This window comes from Podarcis melisellensis (assembly GCF_964234715.1).
Source record: "Podarcis melisellensis genome assembly, chromosome: 3".
NCBI lineage: Eukaryota > Metazoa > Chordata > Lepidosauria > Squamata > Lacertidae > Podarcis > Podarcis melisellensis.
Window position 1 is genome coordinate 46,288,996 of NC_138530.1, and position 21,851 is coordinate 46,310,846.

General features: G+C 46.1%; 1 protein-coding gene and 1 long non-coding RNA gene across 3 annotated transcripts; both read left to right on the plus strand.

Annotated features, from left to right (window-relative positions):
- Nucleotides 1-4,072: 4,072 nt before the first annotated feature.
- On the plus strand, nucleotides 4,073-12,432 carry IRF2BP2 (interferon regulatory factor 2 binding protein 2). Its single transcript, XM_081905303.1, has 2 exons — nucleotides 4,073-6,727; nucleotides 7,564-12,432. The coding sequence occupies exons 1-2, from the start codon at nucleotides 5,689-5,691 to the stop codon at nucleotides 8,268-8,270; spliced, it is 1,746 nt and encodes a 581-aa protein (XP_081761429.1). The 5' UTR covers nucleotides 4,073-5,688; the 3' UTR covers nucleotides 8,271-12,432.
- A 4,973-nt stretch (nucleotides 12,433-17,405) lies between these two features.
- Nucleotides 17,406-20,494, plus strand: LOC309366618. 2 transcript variants are annotated; one of them, XR_014166814.1, is made up of 2 exons: nucleotides 17,406-17,886; nucleotides 20,186-20,494. It is a non-coding gene; the product is annotated as an uncharacterized lncRNA (long non-coding RNA). The 2 variants fall into 2 exon arrangements; XR_014166815.1 differs by having other exon boundaries at nucleotides 17,406-17,546.
- Nucleotides 20,495-21,851: the final 1,357 nt, after the last annotated feature.

Sequence of the window (21,851 nt, forward strand, 5' to 3'; positions counted from 1 at the left end):
TGGGCCTTAAAGAGATGGTAATAAGGCCCTATTTAAAAAGCTCGTCCCAAACCCCAACATGTTGGATAATTTTCACTCCAGTTACAATAAAGGAAAAAGTCAGGTATAGATTGCCCCTCTGCAAAATGAAGAGGGAGAGATTATTTTTCCAATTCCAGCTTGAAGCTACAGAATCCTCTGTATTGCAGCCAAATCTTGATCAACTGCTTTGCTAACTGATCCAACTGCTTGAGCAAATTATATCCATTATTTCAGGGGCTATCTTGCTATTTTATTAAAAGGGTTGTTTCATTTCTATAGAACATCATAAAGCGATTCCATAGTCCCCTACAGAAATCATCCTGCCATTTTATACTTCAGCCAAAAGCAAAATCTGAGTTGTTTAGTATGTTTGTCTTTTTCAAGCAGTTGTGCAAGGTCTTTCTTTTTCATTTTTAACAGGCGGATGGTATTACAGCCAACTACCATTAGGTGTCCTCTAGCAATAACAATTCCTAAAGACAGTGGATGCTCGGGTTGCGAACATGATCCGTGGGGGAGGCACGTTCGCAACCTGCAGTGTTCACAACCTGCAGTGTTCGCAACCTGCAGTGTTCGCAACCTGCAGCGCCGCGTCTGCGCACAAGTGGATTGCGATTTGGTGCTTCTGCGCATGCACAAAGAGCGATTTAGCACTTCTGCGCATGCATGAGCGCCAAAACCCGGAAGTAACCCGTTCCAGTACTTCCGGGTTCAGCGCAGTGCGCAAACCGAAAACGCACAACCTGAAGAGTCTGTAACCCGAGGCATGACTGTACTGTATAGAACTCCCATGTAACAATGGAAGCCCTGCACGGGTTAAGCTCAAAGGACTTTGATTCAGCTCAGTTTTACAGAGCAAACTCCCCAAACAAAAAAGGACCTTTGTTTGGTTCTAGGAATGCATTCGACGCCTTTAAAAGAACAACAATAGTCAGGCTTTGAGGTGAAGAGGAGGACAAGAAGTGTGGAAGCATTTTTGCTGATGTGGACTATATATTTTTCTACCTTTTCCGTCAAAGCCTACAAGCGTTGTGTCTGATGTTTGTCAATACACTATATTAAAGGAACCCGATGCGTGCCTCCCCGTACACATCTGAAAAAGGTGCCTCTCCCTCCCTGTTTTCGCTAGCAGTTCAGAACCGTCACAATTTTCTCTCCGTGCTCAAACACGCTAGTTCTTGGCTCCTCGCCAGTATAGGCAAACTACACATGCAATTTTCCTTTTACAGAACCTGGGGGCTGAGCAAGAGGGCACAGAGGTACGTGACTAAAACATCCGAACTTCCTCTTTCATAAGCCCATCACATGATGGAAGCAATTACAATTCCAGCCTTGTCTCTGTGAATTGCAGACGCATTGCCTCACCCTAGAAACCCGTCTCCCTCTCCCCTCTGCCTCCCTCTCCCCTCCTCTTTATGTGTAGGCAGCAGTTGCGGCAGCCGGCTTGGAAAGGATCCAATTTCACTCTGGAGAAAGAACGAGGGCAGAGGGTGGAAGACAAAAACAAAGATCTGTTTACTAAAAGTATACAGCTTCTTCGGGTGGGGGGGGGAGGAGGAGGAAGGCAGAGAACGCAGCTGACAAAGAATTCGGCAGAACAGAACATAAAAGGCATGGCGGCTTTGGAACTGAAAACAAGCCGCGTTAACTCTTGCCTGTCCAAACAAAAAAAATGAAGCGGAGGTGGGGAGGGAGGCGGTGCCGCAGTTGCCATTTCTTTTCAGAGAAATTCCAGACGTTACTGATGGCCGTCCATTGTGAAAAGAAATACATTTCTCAGGGAGATCCCGGCTTCCCTGGTTAAACAGCGCCCGCACAAATGTAAATATTATATAGATGTGCCGATTTCATTTCGTGTGCACACACACACACAAAATGATCCTGCAAGGCTGTTTTATGAGGTTGGACAACGATCGCATTGTTTGACGGGGCCACGGAGGGGAAGGAGCGGGAGTGGGCGTAGATGACTGGCTCAGAGCTGTGCGGGGAAGCATAACTAGGCGAAGAAGGAAGGGCAATGTTTACGTTTCATCTAGCCTCGCTGGGGAGGCATCAGAGGGCAGGAAACCATTAACCCCTCATTGCACGGGCGGGGCGGGGGGATCGAATTTCTCTTAACGTATCACCGGCTGCAGTCTCCTTCAGTTTAACAGGGAAGAGAATTGGGGCTTTGCACCATCTCTTTTGCACAAGTCGGCGTGTGTTCGGTTCGGGTAGCCTTCAGCAACCCCACTGCACTGGTTTGTGTGCTGATGGGATTGGCTGGCAGCCCTTGAAAACGCATCGACAGCACCGACTCTGGAAATCCCCACGGGAGTCCTGCCATATATAAATGATCGTGAAAAACAACACGGAACGTGTTGACTCGGGATTAAATGCCTTCCACGATATTTCGGAACAGGTTTATTAATGTGATCTAACGAGGTCAATAAAACCGAGGGTGGTTTGCTCGGGGTGGGTGGGTGGGGGGAGCCAAACAAACCCTTCCGCTTCATTAGGAAAAGCTGTTCAAACAGTAACTGCATTTTCAATAGCAACACAGTCAGCAAGATTCCTCTCTCCCTCGCTTTGCCAATCCAGTTGTAAAGATAATAATCTACACTCTGCTCTTCCAACTCACAACCAGCTCATTCCAGTTCAAATGAGTTTGGTTTTAAAAAAAATAATCTGCCCGGGGCGTGTTTGCAAAAAAGAAAAAGAAAGGAGGTCGGAAAGTTGACAGCTCATGTAACTGGGTTTGCGGATGGCGGAAGAGTTAATAGCGAAATACTGCAAATTCAGCCTGAAGGCCAGCGCGGGCTGAACTGCAATTGCTAATCGGCTCACGCGCCAGGAGGGTCTGTAACCGTAAAGCAGGCTTAGGGTACGAAGAACTGCTGTTGTTGTTGTTGTTGCTGCTGCTACTGCAGCAGGGAGAAATCGGTCTTATGGCGGCGGCGGCAGCAACAGCAACAAAAATGTGCAAGCTGGCCAGGTTGTAGCACTCGGATCTGCAATGCCAAATCGTTCTCACACAACCCAGCGAAGTCTGAATGAAAGACGAGCGCTGCAAAGGCGTGCAAGACCTAGGGGAGAAAGGCGCAGCACATTTCGCCATTTTGCACCCGTCCTCCACAGTAGCCTACAAGGAGGTTTTCATACTACCTTAAGTAAAAAGTTAAGCCTGGGAGGAAGGGAGCGCTCATCGCCCAGAAATAGCAGCAGAGAGGGCGGCGCTTAGCGCTGTGACGGCGCAGCGGTGGTGCTGCCTGTAAGTCTTTCTCCGTCCCTGGAATGTGCATTTCGTTAACAAGGCATCAAGTGCCAATGGCATAGAGTCACGTCTCCCGACTGCGGCTGCGCACGCCGAGTGTAGCAGAAGCCCTTGAACAAAATGCGAACGTCAGAGCTCCCTTCTCCCTCCCTTCCCCTTTGTAACCTACATAACTCAGCAACAGCAATACTGTGGGAATGGTGACCTAGACGCAAGAGTTTTAGGGAAACGCTTCCACTTTGTTTACTCGGCACAATCCCATGCGCGCACACAGTGACACTAACATATACACACACAGTAGGATCACGCCTTTTCTGCAGGGGAAACGGGTTTCGCTTGGGGTTTTTATTTTTGGGTTATTATTCGTATGCAAATACCGGATGAGCTATTCGTGGAAGAAGGAAGAAGAATATCTGAAGGTTACGCGGGGTGGGAAGGAAGCAATTGTTTGGAAAATGTTACACGGAGAGGTGCGGGTGCACGCGCTCTACCTCTACCATCTGCACAGCACACACTGCTCCTGTTTCATGGTTAAAAATACCAGGAAAGAAAACGGGATGTCCCCATTTGGGAAAGAAATTGCTTTTTCATTTTTTTAAGAGATGAATTCATAATGAACTTTGTTACCAGCAAGCGTAGCCAAAGCAGTGATGAAGCATAATAGATTTATGAGCTTTGAGAATATTGCCTGCGTTGCAATACTAGAAACCGTCGCCCCCTCGCAGGTTTCTCGTGCCCCCCCAGTGGGGTTTCTCTGGCGCAAGGGATTTATTTATTCCTATGCCTTGTTTTGTTACGAAATATAAATATTCCACTTGCTGCTAATTCCAAATAGAACACATGCATCGATCCTCTGCACTTACTTGGGAACAAGACTCGTTGAAATCAGTGGGACTTTACTTCCGAGTAAACACATAGGGTTGCGCTGGCAAATTGTACATGGATGACTAGGTCAGGTTGCAGTCTTTACCGTAAGGAAGCGACTTTGGAAAAGCATTCATACGTCTTAATTGAAATTACATTTATATGGCAAGTGAATCAAATCATTCCAATGGTTCTCACTGTCAAGTTAGTATACTTGGGATCGTAGCCTCAGGTTGTCTGATTCTATGCGTTCTTAGTGGTACTCTGTAGGCATGCTCGAGCCTACCCTTCTTGGAATTTAGTAGGACTTACTCCCAGGTAAGGCTACCATCTTATTCACAATTACCAGAGATGGTGAATGCAGTGGCGCTTACTTCTGAGTAGATATTTCTAGGATTGCAGTGTGAATATGTTTGCGATCTGAGTGGTGTTGGAAAAAAATTCTCCTCGGATTTACTTCCCAGTAAATCTGCACAAGGCTTTTAAAAAATAAATAAATCCTGATGCAACTGAAGGGAGTGGCTGCTCTCCGAAAGATTCACTCATAATCCTCTCACAATATCCCTTCCTGTAGCTCGTGTACTATAATTAAGCCTTTTTACAGGGGGCGGGAGGAGGCAAGAGAAGATCAGGGGTTTGAGCTAAAGGGAGAGCTTTCCAATCTAGAGAATCAGACCCCTAGCGATTTGCCGAAGGTCACACGATGAGAGTCAACGTCGAAGCTCGAATTAGACCAAAGGATCAAATGGTAACCTAGATTCCCAAACGCGGCCATTGCAGTATGCAAAAAACCCGTTTGAAACAACAAGTAGTGCCATAATAATGCGACGCAAAATGTGCATTGGGGGAGGGGGGAGTCCAGCCAACATTACTATCATGGAAGCCTTGCCTAGAAGAAGGCAGGAGAAGAGGAAGGCCCCCAGCTCCCCATTTTGCATCCATTCACATGCGAAAGCCTTGCCGCTCCCTCCTCCTCCCCCCCCTCCCTTCCTCCCGTGTGCTGACTAGAAGAGAGCTGGTTATTCTTGCAGCTCTTGTTGTCTTGGCAGAAGTTCAATGAGCAGCAGGAGGAGGAAGGGGGAGAGCCGAGCACGCAGGCGCTCCTGGGCACTGTCGAAGAATCGAGTCACTGGAGCAGAGCGCACCAGCGGCGGCGGCGGCGGCGGCGGCTTCTGGAGTCCCCGCCCCAATGCGAGTGTCTGGGCGGCCGGCAGCCGGCGGGCAGCGCTGTAGTAGCGAGAGCGCGGCGCGGGCAGAGCGAGCTGCGCGCTGTACTGGGGGGGTCGGAGAGCGCCTGGTTTGGGCGATGCGTCTCGCCGCGTCCCGGTGAGCGACTGCAGCCTGCGGGACTAGGAGAGCGGGGCCCGGGAAGAAGCTTTTCGCCCTCGCCTCGTCTTGGAGCTGCACTTGTCGGCGGCAGGAGGCGGCCGTCGGTGCAAGAGGCTGCAGCGGCTGCAGAGCGCAGAGCCTCCCCGGTGGCTCGCAGAGCAGCAGTGGGAAGAGGAGGCAGGGGAGGAGACGCGGGGCGCTCGCTGCCCCTGGACTCGGCCATGTCGTCGGCGGCGGTGGCGGTGGCGGCTGCCTCGCGCAGGCAGTCGTGCTACTTGTGCGACCTGCCCCGCATGCCCTGGGCCATGATCTGGGATTTCACCGAGCCCGTCTGCAGGGGCTGCGTCAACTACGAAGGCGCCGACCGGGTGGAGTTCGTCATCGACACGGCTCGGCAGCTCAAGCGGGCGCACAGCTTCCAGGAAGGCCGGGCTGCGCCGCCGCCGCCGCACGCCAAGCAGCAGCCGCCGCCGCTCAGCGCCAAGGAGATGCACTCGGCCGCCGTGGCTGCAGCCGAGGCGGCCGCCCGCGCTCCGCCGCAGCCCCACGAGCGCTACTCTCTGGCGGCCGCCGCGCCTTCCGAGCGGCCGCCGCGCCTGGGACCCGAGTACGGAGCGGGCAGCCGGCAGGTCAACGGCATCCTGGTGCCCAACGGCTTCTCCAAGCCCGAGGAGCCGCCGGAGCTCAACCGCCAGAGCCCCAACCCGCGGCGGACGCACGCCGTGGCGCCCACCCTGGTGCCCCTCATGAACGGAGCTTCCCTGCCCGCCGCCATCAATATTAATAGTCGCGCTGCGGCGGCGGCCGCGGCCTCCTTGGCCGCCATCTCCGGAGCGCCCACCCCGCTGCAGGTGTCGGTCTCGCAAGCGCAGCAGAGCCAGCAGCAGCCCGGGGAAGTGGGGGGGCACAAGCGGCCCGGCTCGGTGTCCTCGTCGTCGTCCAGTAGCGGCGGCGGCGGCAGCGGAGCCAGCGACTTGGAGGGCAAGGAGAAGGGCCAGCAGCAGCAGCAGCAGCAGCAGGCGCGGGGCTCGGCGGACAACTTGGAGCAGCTCGGCTCGGAGAGCAAAAGCCGCGCGGCGGCGGCAGCAGCGAGCGCCGAGCAGGAGTGGATGGGCAAGCCCAAGACCGTGCGAGACACCCTGCTGGCCTTGCAGCACGGCGGCCACGCGGTGCCCTACGAGAGCAAGTTCAAGAAGGAGCCCGGCATGGCGGGCGGGAGGCTGCTGGGCTACGACAGCAACGGCGCGGTGGCGAAGTCAGGTGAGCTGCGCTGAGGGGGAAGTGGGGGGCGCGGGCGGGCGGGCGGGGGCGCGCTCTTGGCCTGAGCAGGGGGAGGGGCTGGCGGTGGGTTTCTGAGGGAGAAGGAAGAGAAGCACTCTCCCCCCCCCCCGCGTCCCCTCATGGAAAAGACGAGCCAGGGTCGCCATTTCGGCCCAACTTCCTGGTGCTGAAAGCCCAGCGGCGTGCTTGGTGTAACATGGATGAGTCAGGGCGCTTTGCTGACAGACACTGACAGAGGGTTTCCCCTCCCTTGCCCTGGCCGCATTCTTTCGCGAAGGGAGCTGAGGCGCGCAGGGCTGCTGCGAGCAACAGCAGACATTTTCCTGAGCCAGGCGCCATATGTTCCGCATATGCTCCGAGGCGCTCGCTTTGGGCGTGCAAATAAGGAGGACGCAGGAGTTATCTGGGCTCGGCAGATCCCGCGCGCCCCTCACGGCTGCAGCTCGGCTGGGGCATAGATTTGCCTTGAGCCTGAATGGGCTCGGAGCGAGTGGAAGATTACCAAGCTGCGAGCGGCTCTTTTGGCCGGCAGCCAGCGTGGGAGGGTGGTACAGTGTGGGCACATTTGAATGCATGCAGCATGTACTGTAGTGTAAGCGCTGGCACGGCGTGTTCACATGCCGATCCACAGCCCCAGATAAGCTGAATTTACTGGGGCTTTAAGCTGGTTTGATCCGTTAGAATTCAGCGAGCAACTTGGCCCGAATCCCAAGTGCTTGGTTTGACCGGGCTGTGTGGCATCCTGACCCTGACGCTTTGCACACGTTTTCTGTGCTTCTGCGACACTATATCTCCTCTCCTGATCTGCTCCATAGGGGCCCGGGCTGCGAGGAAGAGAAAGCCTTCTCCAGAGCCTGAAGGTGAAGCCGGCCCTCCCAAAATCAATGGCGAGGCGCAGTCATGGCTACCAACCTCGTCAGAAGGGATGAAGATCTCCATGGCAGCTGCGTCCTTCATGTCCCCGCCGCCGCCAACCGCTTCGCCTCATTCCAACCGGACCACGCCACCCGAGGCAGTCCAGAACGGCCAGTCCCCGATGGCGGCGCTCATTTTAGTTGCAGACAATGCTGGGGGGAACCATGCCTCCAAAGATGCCAACCAGGTCCACTCCACCACCAGGAGGAATAGCAGTAGCCCGCCCTCGCCATCCCCTATGAACCAAAGAAGGCCAACCCGGGAGGTGCAGAGCCAAGGGGCAAATGCCGGAGGGATGGAGCCTGTGCACCCCGCCAGCCTCCCAGACTCTTCGCTGGCAGCTAGCGTCCCCCTGTGCTGCACCCTGTGTCACGAGCGCCTGGAAGACACCCACTTTGTGCAGTGCCCCTCCGTCCCATCCCACAAATTTTGCTTCCCTTGCTCCAGACAGAGCATCAAACAGCAAGGAGCTAGTGGGGAGGTCTATTGTCCCAGTGGGGAGAAGTGCCCTCTGGTGGGCTCCAATGTCCCTTGGGCCTTCATGCAGGGCGAGATTGCAACCATTCTTGCAGGAGATGTGAAAGTGAAAAAGGAGAGGGACTCTTGACTTTCCCAGTTTCTCAATGCAACGTCAACCTTAACATAAAACTGCTTGAATTGTATATATCTATAAATACCTATAAATATCTATATATATATTATATATATATATATATATATCTCCAAGACAAGGGAAATGTAGACTTCATAAAACATGGCTGTATAATTTTGATTTCTTTTTTTGAATACATTGTGTTTCTATATTTTTTTGAAGACGAAAGGTATGTACTTAATGTACTTTCTCCCCTTCTTTTTTTGTTATAGCAATTATTTGTTGTGCTTCCTTGGTGAGTTACTGTTTTCAGTGTAGGCTGTGACTTGCGCTGCTTTTTTTAGAGAGCACTTGGCAAACCAGAAATGCTTCTAGCTGTGTTTGTATGCACTTGTTTTTTCTTCTTCTTTTTCTTCCTCTCCTTTTTTTTGTTCTTTTTTAAAATGCCAAATACATCTGACATTGTAAAGAACGCCTTACTGTTGGTGGTTCCTTATTTTTTGCCCTCACTAATACATGCTGGAGGCATGCAGGTTTTAGAGATAACATGGCATTAAAGGTGTTCATAGGATTAAAGTGGGAATGCCACTCAGTCCAGTCCAAAGACAGGTGAGAAAGCACAAGGGGTTTCATTTGGAAACATCATTCCCTTGCTGCTGCTACTGCTGCTACTGCTGCAAAAATGGCCAGATTCTTCAAGTAGTTTTGTTTCCATAAGGAAGATGCCTTCAGAGCATTACGCTAAGTGAGGCGCTGTTGCATTAGGAATTGGGGAGTTTGTTTTTTTCTTAAAGGCAGAGTTGACCACAGTTCGAGCGGTTGGTTGTAAGATTGCAAAACTGCATTTATTCAATTACGTAATGTTCCTGCAGAATTTTTGTGATAAGTTAGTTTATTGTCTAACCGTGCATTGGTGCAGACAGAATAGCACTGCCATTTTTTTAAAAAAAACAAATCCATACCTTTTCAGCACCATTTAACATCACCACTTCCTCCATGTTCATGTGGAAAACTCTGAAGCAGATTTTTATTTTATTTTATTTACTTAATATAGTGCAGGTGGGCTTTGATCTTGCTTATCAAGTATGATAATGTTGTGATTGTTACTATTGCTGACATGTTGCCAGGTTGTGGCAGATAACAGTATGGTAATAACAGCAGCATATGAGGCTTTTACCTGGCTTGCCTATTACGGCAGCATAGAGTTTAGTGAAAAATTCTACCTGAAATTTCATAATACTTGTGTTGGAGAGAACTAATTCTCATCTAAATGGAACAGCTTGGGATTTAAATCAACTCCAGTTTCTTGCCTTTTAGACTACTTTCAAGAATTCTTTTGTAAAATTATTATTTTGATCACACTTTTTTTTGCATCAGACAGCAACATTTTTAATCAATAAATCATCAGTTACTAGAAATAGTTAAGCCTTACTGTAGTGATTCTGTGCTGTTTACAGTTGTGTTAGCAACACTGCTGTGCAAGCCCTTGTGCTAAGTGTTTATAATATGTCACATAGACTTGTTTGAAGCAGAAAGATGGTTATACGGTCCCCATCTCTGTGGCAAATAACACTATACATTTTGATGTTGAGAGAATCTGTTCAACTAGGTTTAACAGTTTTTGATGCTGTTGGGTCGGACTGTTCTTATGTGTTAATGTTCAGACTGCTATTGAATGCAGAATAGATTTTGGTAGGCTTCTTTTTTTTAATGGTCATGACATTTGGAAATCCAAACTGCACATGCACAGTAACCTTTCTTTTTTGAAGTGTTTTAAGTACACCCACTAGCATTGTGTTCCATATTACAGGTCAGTGTAAATTAAATAACAAGATTTGCATGATAAACCAATTCAATGCTCTTTAAAATGATAGAAATACATATAGTGCAGACTGGTGTCTTATGTAAACACATGTTTAGACAGTTCGAGAGGAAAAAAACGCACATATATACAACTGTAAAGGATTCTTTGGAACCACTATAGTCTGTGGAAATATGTATTTAGGCACTTTATTAAAAATTGGATTTTGAATTGATAGATGGTAACAAGTTCTTAAGAATCTCTTTGACATGATACCTCATGTATTATACCAATTTGTATGGAGAAACTGCATTCTAGGTAAGAGAATATCCATACCAAAATTTTCCTGGAAAGTTCGTTGTGATGTCTTGGCATGTAGTTCAGATTTGAGCTTCTTAACTTGAAGTGGGGATGATAGTAACTTTTTTCTTGCTAAGACTATTCAGGCATGTCAAGGTATTGAAAGGCATTTGATCTAGATCTCCAACAAAAGCTCTTTTACTACACTTATATCCTGAATAAGTGTCTTCATATATTGTAGCCCAGTAATATCACTGTATGTTCTTTAAAGTAGTTTAAATAGTGGGAAAGTTTAGGCCTTGTCATACCACATGATGACAGCTGGAACACATTTCAAAGCTCTCCACCTGTTCAGTCAACTCCTTCCAAACCTGTTAAGGTGACCGGTTCTAACATGCATTATAAATTCATAATACAGAAACGTCATAAACTAGTACATGATTTTTGGATCAATTGGGCCTATTGTAATTTTAGTTTGTTTCCTGACAAGTTTATGACATCACCACAGTGGATCACATTATATTTACTATATGTTTTCTTGGCTACAACGTTTTTTTTAAGTGCTTTAGCTGCAACAGTACTACCATTAATCTCTGATAATAATGCAAACCTTGATTCCATTGCAGCTAATGTGAACCGAGTCATTAATTTCAATGGAGTCAGGCTTTGCACCCTTACTTTTTTGAAGTTTTTAATGGTGATAATTTGTATAGCAATAAAGCAAAATGTTGTTTTAATGGAGAGTGTGATTGTCAAAATCTCACCTTCATTTACACTTTTAAGTTACTTTTATTGAAATATCACCTGCACTATGCTTTCATTGTTTATAGTTACTAAACTAACACATTACTATTTTTTCCTATTATTTTTTATCTTTTGCATTGAATAAAATGAAACTAGGAGCTTTAAACACTTTCTGCGAGTTTTTGTTACCCTTTTCATTTTTTAAAAAATACTGCAGCTACTGAGGTGCATAGTAGCCAAATCAACTGGATTTTTAACAGATTGCTCTCTTTTGCTAGACATAAAAACAGAACCTAGGCTAAGAGCAGTACAGCAGCGTAACTGTAAGTGTACTATTTTTTTTTCTCAGGAGGGCTGACCATCCTTCTGACATAAAAGTAGAAAGAAGCTCAGCAATTGTATGGTGGTCTATGAAGCCTTGAGCTATGTATCTTGTGAAATCACATTTAGGAAGAGGTTTATTTGGGAGGGTTCTCCCAATGGCTTTTTATGGTAACAGGATCCTGGGAAATTTTCTCTGTACTAGGGCCAAAGCCTTCTCACCTTACTACCAAGAAGAACAGACACAGTGTTCTGCTGACATGAGAGAGTCATTGAGGGCAGGTGATTTCACTGTCTACCTTGCAGCTTTGCAAAAGGTTCTTTTAGCTGGAGGTGTTAAACCCTAATATAAATAACAAACAAGGCTGGTGGCAAACAACTATCCTAGGTATATGCAAGTGGAATAATCTTTCCTTGAATTCAGTCCAAATAAATAAGTTTAGCACTGAAATGCTGGCTAAATATATATAGCATTGGGGTACTTGACTTTCTCCTTGCAATAATGTGGTGTGGAGAACCATGAACTACTATGCACAGATGCAGCCTAGATGCTCCCAATCAAAACAAGTACCAAGTAGAAAAACTATTATTTGAAACGTTACTGGTTATGCGCAATATTGGGAAAGGCTAAGGTATGATTATGATATATTATTCTTAGTTTTATAAGAACTGGATATTTTAATATAATATATAATTTAATTATTTAAATAGGAATTCTGCATGAGCAGCAAATACAATACTCTGCAGAGGTATAAGGGGTTGCAAGTTGCTTAACACTAAAAGTTGCACTGTTAAAGTGGGGGAATGAGTTTAGCTAAAGACAGTTTACACAAACAGCCCAGTCAAAATGTGTTTTTAAGCCAATGACTTCAGTGGGACTAAATTTGTTTTAAAAATTCAAGGGCTCCTGCACTTCAGACTGAACTGAAAAGTTCCAGTTTACAGTTACATGATATTCTTTGGCTGATGGTGCATATGCAATGCTATAAATAATTAAATGGTAAAAAGTGATACAGGTATAAGCCGATTTTTTTTTTTAACTTTAACCAATTGCATTTATGTGGAAAGGATGGCCCATTAATTTCAATGGGATTGCTTCTGTGGTGTGACTATTTAGGACTGCATGCATGGAAAGATCTGAAAAGTAGTTTATTTAAAGCTTGCTCCTGCCAAAGACTGCAACTCTAGTTTTTTGTTTTGTTTTGTTGTTTTTTTAAAGACATTAGCAGATGAGAGTTCTAATAAATAGCTAGGAGGTGTATGAAAGCAGTGGGGTGAATTGAATGGCCCATTATTGCCCACTCTTAGTAGACCTACCTGTATCTGAGATTACAAAATAAAGGTGGCTGTAAAAGAAACTCTTCTTACTGTTACATATAAAAGTGCCCTTGATTTTTATCAAATCTACTGTTACAGGTTACTGACCAGGCAAGTCAGATGTTTTTCAAACTCTTCTTGCAAATGGACAAGGTTATTTAGAGATAGAGAAAAAATCCTGCAGGCAGCTTATAAAATAGTTTTACTTGGTAAAGGGTAATAGGTTTCTCTTCCTAATTCTTGAGTGTAGATGTGTAATCATTCAGAAAACGTTCGCTGCATCTAGGCCACACGAAATCCTGAGTCACCCTCATTTGCTTGCCTTTGTTCAAGAACTGCAGATTGAGAGGACACGCCTTTCCTCAGTCATAGACCAAGGTCAGGCTATTCTAACAGATGAACGGAATACATATTTATCCGTTTCATCATTCCAGACTGGAGCTGGGACACTTGGACTATTAACTCATTGACTGCCTTTGGTTAAGCTGTTGTCATCAGAAATCCTGATAAAGCATTTGTTTTTACCATGATATTTTTTATCTTGAACAAATTCCCAACCTATAAGTGACACTTTAATATCATGCAACAAGTTGAACGAGCAATGTGTTTTAAAATATATATATTTCTCCTCATTTTAAATTACCACAATGCTTATACAGTTTTACTGCACTTGGGGGGAACCATAAATAATCAGTGTCACATTTATAAATTTATAACTACTTTTCTAAGGCTTTCACACAATTTAAAATCCAGTCCTTCACCCTCTTAAAGTTCTATCTTATGCACTTTTCTGTAGAAGCAAGTCTTGCTGGATTCAGTGCAGCTATTACTACAGAAACTGGAAATGGTTTGGGGCCTGCAGCATGGCACCCCAATCCTGAAAACAATTTGTCAGAAACAAGTTCTCTGTCCAATTGAATTTACAAGCTCATATGGCAGATTTGATAGCAGTGTATATTACTTCAGGAAGGCATATTCCTACCTCCCCCACCCATGTAGTGATATGTAAATTGGAGTGTAAAGCAAAGCGTATGCTAAGCATATTCTTGGCTTAACAATTTCAGTTACGCACCTTCTGACTGCAAATCCAATTTTATCTTAGAATGCCAGGGCTGCAAATTATACATAGAAATACATCCTTTTGAAAACTGGAATTTACTTGTGTACATTTAGGGTAAGACTGCCAACACAAAGAGAATCTAGGCTTCCCCAACCACCTAGTCCTAGACACATTTATGCGGCATAAAGTTCAAATGCTTTCAATTAAAAATACTTCAAGGACTGCAATCTGCTTGTGCCATGGAAAGTTAAGAGTGTGGCATAAAACTGAGGATTTGCTCTTCCTTAAGCACAGTGGCGGGGGAAGCCATCCTCCTTTAAGGAGATGCATCTGAAATAAAAATAAGAAACAAGAGGGAAGTTTTCCTAATCCCACAGTGCTGCTGACAATCAGCAATTATGAATTTTGCAGGTTGGGAGGTAGTGGGAATAACAGGGTGTAGGGACTCTGCCTAGTAATTCAACAACAACCAGCTTTGTTTTTTGTCTAAAAAATAATCAACTCAGATGAATCTGCCTTAGAGTGAGTCAGATCATTAGTACATCTAACTCAGCATTGTTTACTCTCTGCTGGCTTCAGCTCTCCAGGGTCTCAGGCAGCAGATCTTCCCCATTGTCTGCTACTTGACCATTTAACTGGAGCCACATGACATTGAATCTGGAACTTTTTATAGCAGAGATGGGGAATCCTTTTAATCTCAAGGGCAGCATCCCTGTGGCAAGCAGAGCCATAGGCCAAAGCTGCCGGGGCAACCAATTTTACCTTTGTGCAGCAGGCTAGATTCTACACACTTTCCACACTCCCCTCTGTATCCTTCATCATGACAAGCAAAGAAGAATTATCAGATACCAAAAATGTATTCCGGCTGGGCAAAAGCATACAAGGAGTATGCAGAGTAGGGCCAGTAAAGAGAGTGGCCTGGGGAGAGACTTAGAGACCTCAGGTTCTCCATCCCCATTTTACAGGGGGAAATTGCGCTTTTACCACTAAGCTACCGTCTCTTACCCATCTGAGGTTTCTGCCACATTTCCAAAAACAAATAAACAAACAAACACACCTCCTCAAACAGTTATGGCTATGTACTGGAAATTTAAAAAAGGATCTACAATTACTATTAGTCCCATTACATGGATAAAGATCTGAGGCTGAAAAATTACACATGTTTGAGTCAACAGACTGATCTAAAACAAAAATACTTGGATTCCTGTTCTAAGTGAAGACAATGGGCTTGATGCCACAATCTTAACCATATTACAAGCCACGCTGAAAATGAATGGGATTTACTTACATCTGACATGATCTAGGACTGGGGTATGATCTAGTGTAAATACAAGTACTTCAGTTTAACTGGGTTGTAGACTGAGGTGCAAGGGCTACTCTGCCTATTACTTGTGTAGGGAAGACTTGTGTTTGGGAAAATGGGTGTGCCACACAAGGGCACAATTGGGAAGCCATGATTGGCTGCCATTCCTCACACTTAAAAACCTATCCCTTTTAATGTGTGAAGCCCTTAGTTAATGAAAAATAGTTGTTAAAATCTTGGCAGTTCCAAAAGCCAGTGCTCCAGTCACTGGAAAACATGCTAACATTGCATTAGCGTTCCTAGAACCAACTCCCAGCATCAGAGGTGCTTTACCGAACTGCAGTCTTGTGATTTTTAAAGGTTTTTAAACCCTTACCTTTGAAAAGAAAGAGATTGTGTAGGTTAGTAAATGATTAATTTCCTTAGCAAGCACCTGAGCTGTAATCTAGCCATGTGTTCTCTGTGATTAAGGTTTGTTCAAGGTGCTCACTGTGCCAGACAAAGTCCTAAGTTCAAACAGTAATGTTTACACAACCAAGTTCACCTTCTCCTTACAGGTCTGCCATCCCAAGCGTTATTCCACACAGCTGCTAGTTTCCCTCTCTGCCCCGCAACCACAGCACTCCACAATGGGGTAGTTAAATCGGCCCCTACGAAGAACAACCTGTCCAGTCGTAAGGTAAAAAAAAATACAGATTCTATTGGGACAAACCAGGCCAAATAGTCTAGATGACTGTATCTGATCAAAATTCTGAAAACAGGCTGTGAACTCAGATTGTGTAGGACTCATCTAACCTGTTTTATACTTTATGTGCCACAGTGACGTCTGCTGAGTCATCACAGAATCATAGAATTGCTGAGTTAGAAGTGATCAAGGCTCATCTAGTCCAACCCCCTGCAATGCCCAATGTGGAGCTGAAACCCACGACCCTGAGATTTAGAGTCTCATGCTCTACTGACTGAGCTATCCAGCTGTGCCTCTGATCACTTGCAACTGTTTCAGCACGCACAGAGATCAGAACTTGTGGTTTTAATTCACCATTTTGATACTTTCTGTCAAGCACTTTACAAATTTGCTAGATAATAATAATAACAACAACAACTCAGCTAAGGTGGCTACTCTCTTTCAGAAAGGAGACCTCGCAAGTGTTGCATTACAGGTAAAAAGGCAGTGAATATCCATGTCAGGAAAAGCCAGATTTTATTAGATTTCTGCCTGATAAACAGTAACCAGAAAAAAAAACAGTAGCTCAAATCACTGGAAAGCTACCAGTCAGCTTACGTGAGCAGATTGATATGGTTCTGTGTGAGGTGCCTGCAGCAATGCCCAAGTGAGACTGCAATTCTGAACACAATGATGAGGAACCTTGACTTCCAACAGCTTGACCTCACCCCCAAAGGCACACTCATCCATTGTTTCCCCAAGACAAAGAGATGCCAACTCCTAGGAAGCCAGTCCAGTGAATGCAGTAGGACTTACTTCTGAGCAACATGCCTGGGATTTGCTGCAATTATGTGCCATATGCCATATAGATCCACATATAAGGCCTTTTGATTTTGTAAGCCCTGTTGTAGTTACAGTACTTGCAAGTGTATGCCTAAGTCTGTTCGTTTTTTGAGTTGTGCAACTTTCTTCTTTACATCACATACTGACCTTTTTGTTTCAAAATAAATTGTTTTTTTTTCCCCATTTCATTTTTAAAAGGTAGTTCTGGGAATACATTTTGTGGGGCAGGGGGAGAGCCAAAGCACATAACCTTCAGAAGAGGCCCAGGTACACACCCACTCCCAGCAACTTTTTGTACATATGTCACAACAACAGAGGGTTGGATTAGATGACCCCGTGATCCCTTCCCACTCTCAGTTGGGTTAGACGAGCGTGGTGCTGATAATGCCAAGGTTGCAGGTTCGATCCCTGTATGGGACAGCTGCATATTCCTGTCTTAATAAACGCCCCCACCTTCAGAAATGCCGTCGCGGGAACGGGGGTGCGCTGGGCAGAGCCAGCTGAGAAGACAGACCCTGGCATTTCCACGGGGCGTCATTCATGCAGAGGCTTGGATCTCTATTAAGACTTTCACTCGGATCAGTCCATAGCCACCCCAAATACGCTGGACCACCCTGGAGCAAAGCAGCGTGGCCGCGATCCGGACGAGGGAGCCGCCACCCCGGAAGCCTCCCCTGGCAGCTCCCGCCAGCCCCTCCCGGGCCGGGAAACTGCACCAGCTGCGCCCGCTATAATTAGAGCGAGGGAGCGAGCGGCGCAGGCGTGGCGGCGGCCCCTCCTCCTCCGAGGCCCCGGCGGGAGAGCAGCTCCCTCGCTCGGCCCCTCGGGCCTGCCGGAGAAGGACCAAGAAAGGAATCGTGCCGACCGGCTCCGCTCTTGATCTGGACGGGTCACCTGGTGGTGAACCAAATATAGCCAAGCGGCCCAAGCAGCTCCTGGCAAGCAGCCGCTTTGCAAAAGCGAGAGTCGCGCGGCCTTGCGCAACCCGGGGGAAAGGGCAAAGGCGTGACGTGGCGCGCCGCCACAGGCTAGGCCTGCAAAGGGCCAAGGGGTGGATTTGGGGCTTTGGGGTGTCTCCCCCCCCCCGCGCGCGCTTTTGCCTGCCTGACTCATCACAGTAATAGAGCCGCAGGCGTCAGCAAGGGTTACCCGGGATGGACTGGTTTGGAGATTGCTACACCAGCAAGCTTGGCCTGGGAAGAAGCATGCAAGTGACTGCACTCTTCGGAGAGTCCGGGAAACTGCCTGGTTCCCAAACTCCCAGGATCACTTAGTAATGTTTGTGCCCCTTGTAGCAATCGTAAAGTGCTGTGCTAGACGCTGCCTGCTTTTGGATTCTATTTTTACAGGCAAAGCACTTGAATGAAGCTCCCGGACCAGAGTTTGGGAACACCTGCCCTATATTTATTTATAGTTATTCATTTCGGAGCAGGACTGTAAACTGATATTCTCACATGCTTTTGCGCGTCCTGGTCTCTAGAGCAGAGAATAATCCTGGGTGTCATAGACTTGTGTTGCCAACCTAACTGTAGAATTTCCTTTTAAAGGTCCAGTGGCAGTTCCTACTGTAGCTATTAACTTTTTGAAAACCGGTGTTAAAATATCCTCTCTGCTTAAAAGAAGTAGAATTAAAACTTATGCAATGCTAATATTTCTTGTTGGCACTGTTTGTTACCCACTTTTCGCAACTGGCTCTGCAAAGCAATTAACAAATGTTCAGCTTAATAAACTTCTATCTTACCCATCAAATAGAATTTTACCAAGCAGGGCAGTTTACATACAAGAACATATGAAAGGTTCAACTGTAGCTTAAAAAAAAAAAAGGAATTCACATGAGGGTCTGTTTTAGCAGGGAGTTCTAGACGTTTTGCAAGCATATGATAAGAAACTATTTAATAAAATGTAGCTCTTTAATTTCATCAAATGAAGCCTATGGGGCAATTTCCCTTTTCCAACAATTACCTTATTGATCAAAGGAAGATATGCTGTGCCAGGGCACCCAGTCTTCCTACTGCCATCACCCTTTTCTTATCTGAATTCAACGTGTTTTAACTCAGCTACAGCCTCCAGACACTTGAATCAGCACTGAGGCAGCAGCTCACAGCTGCTTAGTTACCAAAACAGAGAGCTGTGTGTCATAGGCATATGGATGGCATGCAACTGCAAAGCTCTGGAGGATCTCATCCAGCAGCTTCATAGAGATATTAGTGCTGTTGCCAATACTGACCCCTAAATAACAGACCTTGAGGGGCTGATCTTCCCTCTCTCATCACCCTGTCAGTCATCTTTCATTATACAGCCTCCGGCATATGCTGAAAACACACCTCGTTACCCTGGCTTGCGGTGTCTATTTTTAGGACCCACCTTATTTGGGGGGGGGGATTATATGTTGTTTTGGGACGCGGGTGGCGCTGTGGGTAAAAGCCTCAGCGCCTAGGGCTTGCCGATCGAAAGGTCGGCGGTTCGAATCCCCGCGGCGGGGTGCGCTCCCGTTGCTCGGTCCCAGTGCCTGCCAACCTAGCAGTTCGAAAGCACAATTAAGTGCAAGTAGATAAATAGGGACCGCTTTCTAGCGGGAAGGTAAACGGCGTTTCCGTGTGCGGCTCTGGCTCGCCAGAGCAGCGATGTCACGTTGGCCACGTGACCCGGAAGTGTCTTCGGACAGCGCTGGCCCCTGGCCTCTTGAGTGAGATGGGCGCACAACCCCAGAGTCTGGCAAGACTGGCCCGTACGGGCAGGGGTACCTTTACCTTTATATGTTGTTTTGAACAGTTTTCAGTTGTTGTGTTTTAACATTGTAACCAGTCCTAGGACCTTAGGCAGGTAATTATTAATAAGAATCCCTCTTTGCGTGAGTCTCTTTAAATAAAGGTATTCTAATAATCCTCCAGTAAATTCTAGCCCATGGGTAGGCAAACTAAGGCCCGGGGGCTGGATCCGGCCCAGTGGACGGTCCAGGAATCAGCGTGTTTTTACCCGAGTAGAATGTGTCCTTTTATTTAAAATGCATCTCTGGGTTACATGTGGGGCATAGGAATTTGTTCATATTTTTTCAAAATATAGTCCAGCCCGCCCCCCCCCCGCAAGGTCTGAGGGACAGTGGACTGTCCCCCTGCTGAAAAAATTTGCTGACCCCTGTTCTAGCCATTGTAAACAAGAAGTCCACCATGTTGGATGCAACTTAGGAGGTCTAGAAGTGCCATCAGAGAATTATTCCTTTTATGGATCTCAAGAAATACACCTAATAGGCCTCCTTTGAATGTCTGCTGTCCCCTCCCACATTCCACTTTAAGTTTAACTTCTGACTCCATCCGGGGCATCAGCGTCAGCCAACTTTTTATAACCTGTCAGTTTAGATGGTCTTGGTTACTGTCTAGACTGATGAAGGGTTCCGGAGAACTCAAAAGCTTGCACATAATTTCGTAATATTTTGGCTGACCTAATAAAGGTATTGCCCCAATGTGGATATTGGAATGTTTCTTATGGGATAACATGGTTACCTTGGCTTGCTTCTTTCTTTCTTTCTTTCTTTCTTTCTTTCTTTCTTTCTTTCTTTCTTTCTTTCTTTCTTTTACAGATCCAATGCCTACTAAAGCTGTCTCATTACCATAGCCAGGAAAGAAGCCTAACTGAAAGGGGTTCTGGGCCCTAGACTTTCACTAGTCCACAAGTACTTAGCTCACAAGTACCGGTAATTACCTTCAAGGTAAGCAAGCTGAAGTCATCCAAGCACTGGAGATTGTGGATGCTTCTGATACTCCTCTGGTGGCACCTGAGATGGATCAGAGCTGAGGAGTTTCATCAACCATGAAAATTATCACCATGAGTTCTGTATACCAAGGGACTTTGAGCCAGAAGAGGGAGTAATAAAGTGCAGTTCCATCAATTTCTGTCGTTTCTTCTTTTTCTGTTAGAATGTTTTGAAAATTGACAATATTGCTTTGCATCATGTTACTTTAAAATGCCGTGGCTATATTACAGAAAGGCAGAATATAAATATTTTAATAAATAAACCATCTTATTTTGTCAGCTATCCATCCTGCTCACCCACCAGATCCTTGCCATAATTGCCCCTTGCCCTATAGGGATGGGGAACCTGTGGCTCTCCAGATGTTGTTGGATTATAGTTCCCATCATCCTTGCCATCTGCCATTTTGACTTGGGCTGATGGGAGTTGTGGTCCAGCAACACATGGAGATCCACAGGTTCCCCATCCCTGTCGGACAATCTTCCTCAGAGCATTCCGGAACCCAACTGATCCTTAAGTCTCTGTAAACAAGTCATTCTGATGCCCTCCCCTCTCAAATCTGGGGATTTCCTACAGTTTCTGTCTAATCTGACAATGCTGCTAGTGAACATAACCAAAGCCTAATCTGGAAACCTTGTCTCCAAATAATCATGGAGTATCATTTGCTGATACAAAACAGTCATTACAAAGTGTCTCTTGCTAATGGTTGTAAGCACCATCACAACATTCCATCTGCATCAGACCCAGAGTTGCCATGGGAAGCTTGTAACCAATGGAGCCAAAAAGGTATGCGAAAGCTGTGTAAGCACAAGATGTACTTAATGACTACGCATGCTTTCAGTAAAATAATACTGTGCACACGTGTGCCATTTTTTAATCACAGAATCTTCTTGTGATTCACAAGCATTTAATTAATCCTCATACCACCCACATAAAGCAGGCATATGTCATTAGGGCCTTTTTCCAGATGCGGAAACAGAAACGCAGAAAGGTTTTGTAAATTGACTGAGGTCAAAGAGCAAGTCATTGGCAGGGCCAAATAGAAAATGGAACACTTTTTCTCTTAGCATCTTACTAGTGCACTGCTAGCCATATGAGGAAGGGGGCTGGGATACATCTGCTAGCAGAAAGTGTTGCTGCGTTGAGAGGAATATACTACTAATCAAGCCATGGAAAAGATGAGTGCACAGTTTCTGGGGGTGGAAAAGGGAGGAGAAGTTTATAATATCAATAATAAAAATCAAATTAAACATAATAATCAAAATCTCACCAGTCTAATGACCTTGAAGTGATGTGACATGTACAAACCAATAGTTTGCGCATGGGAAAATATTTGCAGTTTTTCTTCACCGGGACTTGCTCCCAGATAGATGTGAATAGAATTGCTGCCTTGCATTTCCTTTTTATTCCTTTTTGGTATTGTTTGGACAACCTGCAAAATCTGTTTGCAGCACAGAACAGGTGACTGACAGTGAGTCCAAATAACTGTGTGAAC

Bases quoted from the DNA above. Each gene is read 5' to 3' on its own strand.
- IRF2BP2 (XM_081905303.1), top strand. From the start codon at position 5,689: ATGTCGTCGGCGGCGGTGGCGGTGGCGGCTGCCTCGCGCAGGCAGTCG. The intron at 6,728-7,563 runs GTGAGCTGCGCT...TCTGCTCCATAG, and splicing joins CGGCGCGGTGGCGAAGTCAG to GGGCCCGGGCTGCGAGGAAG.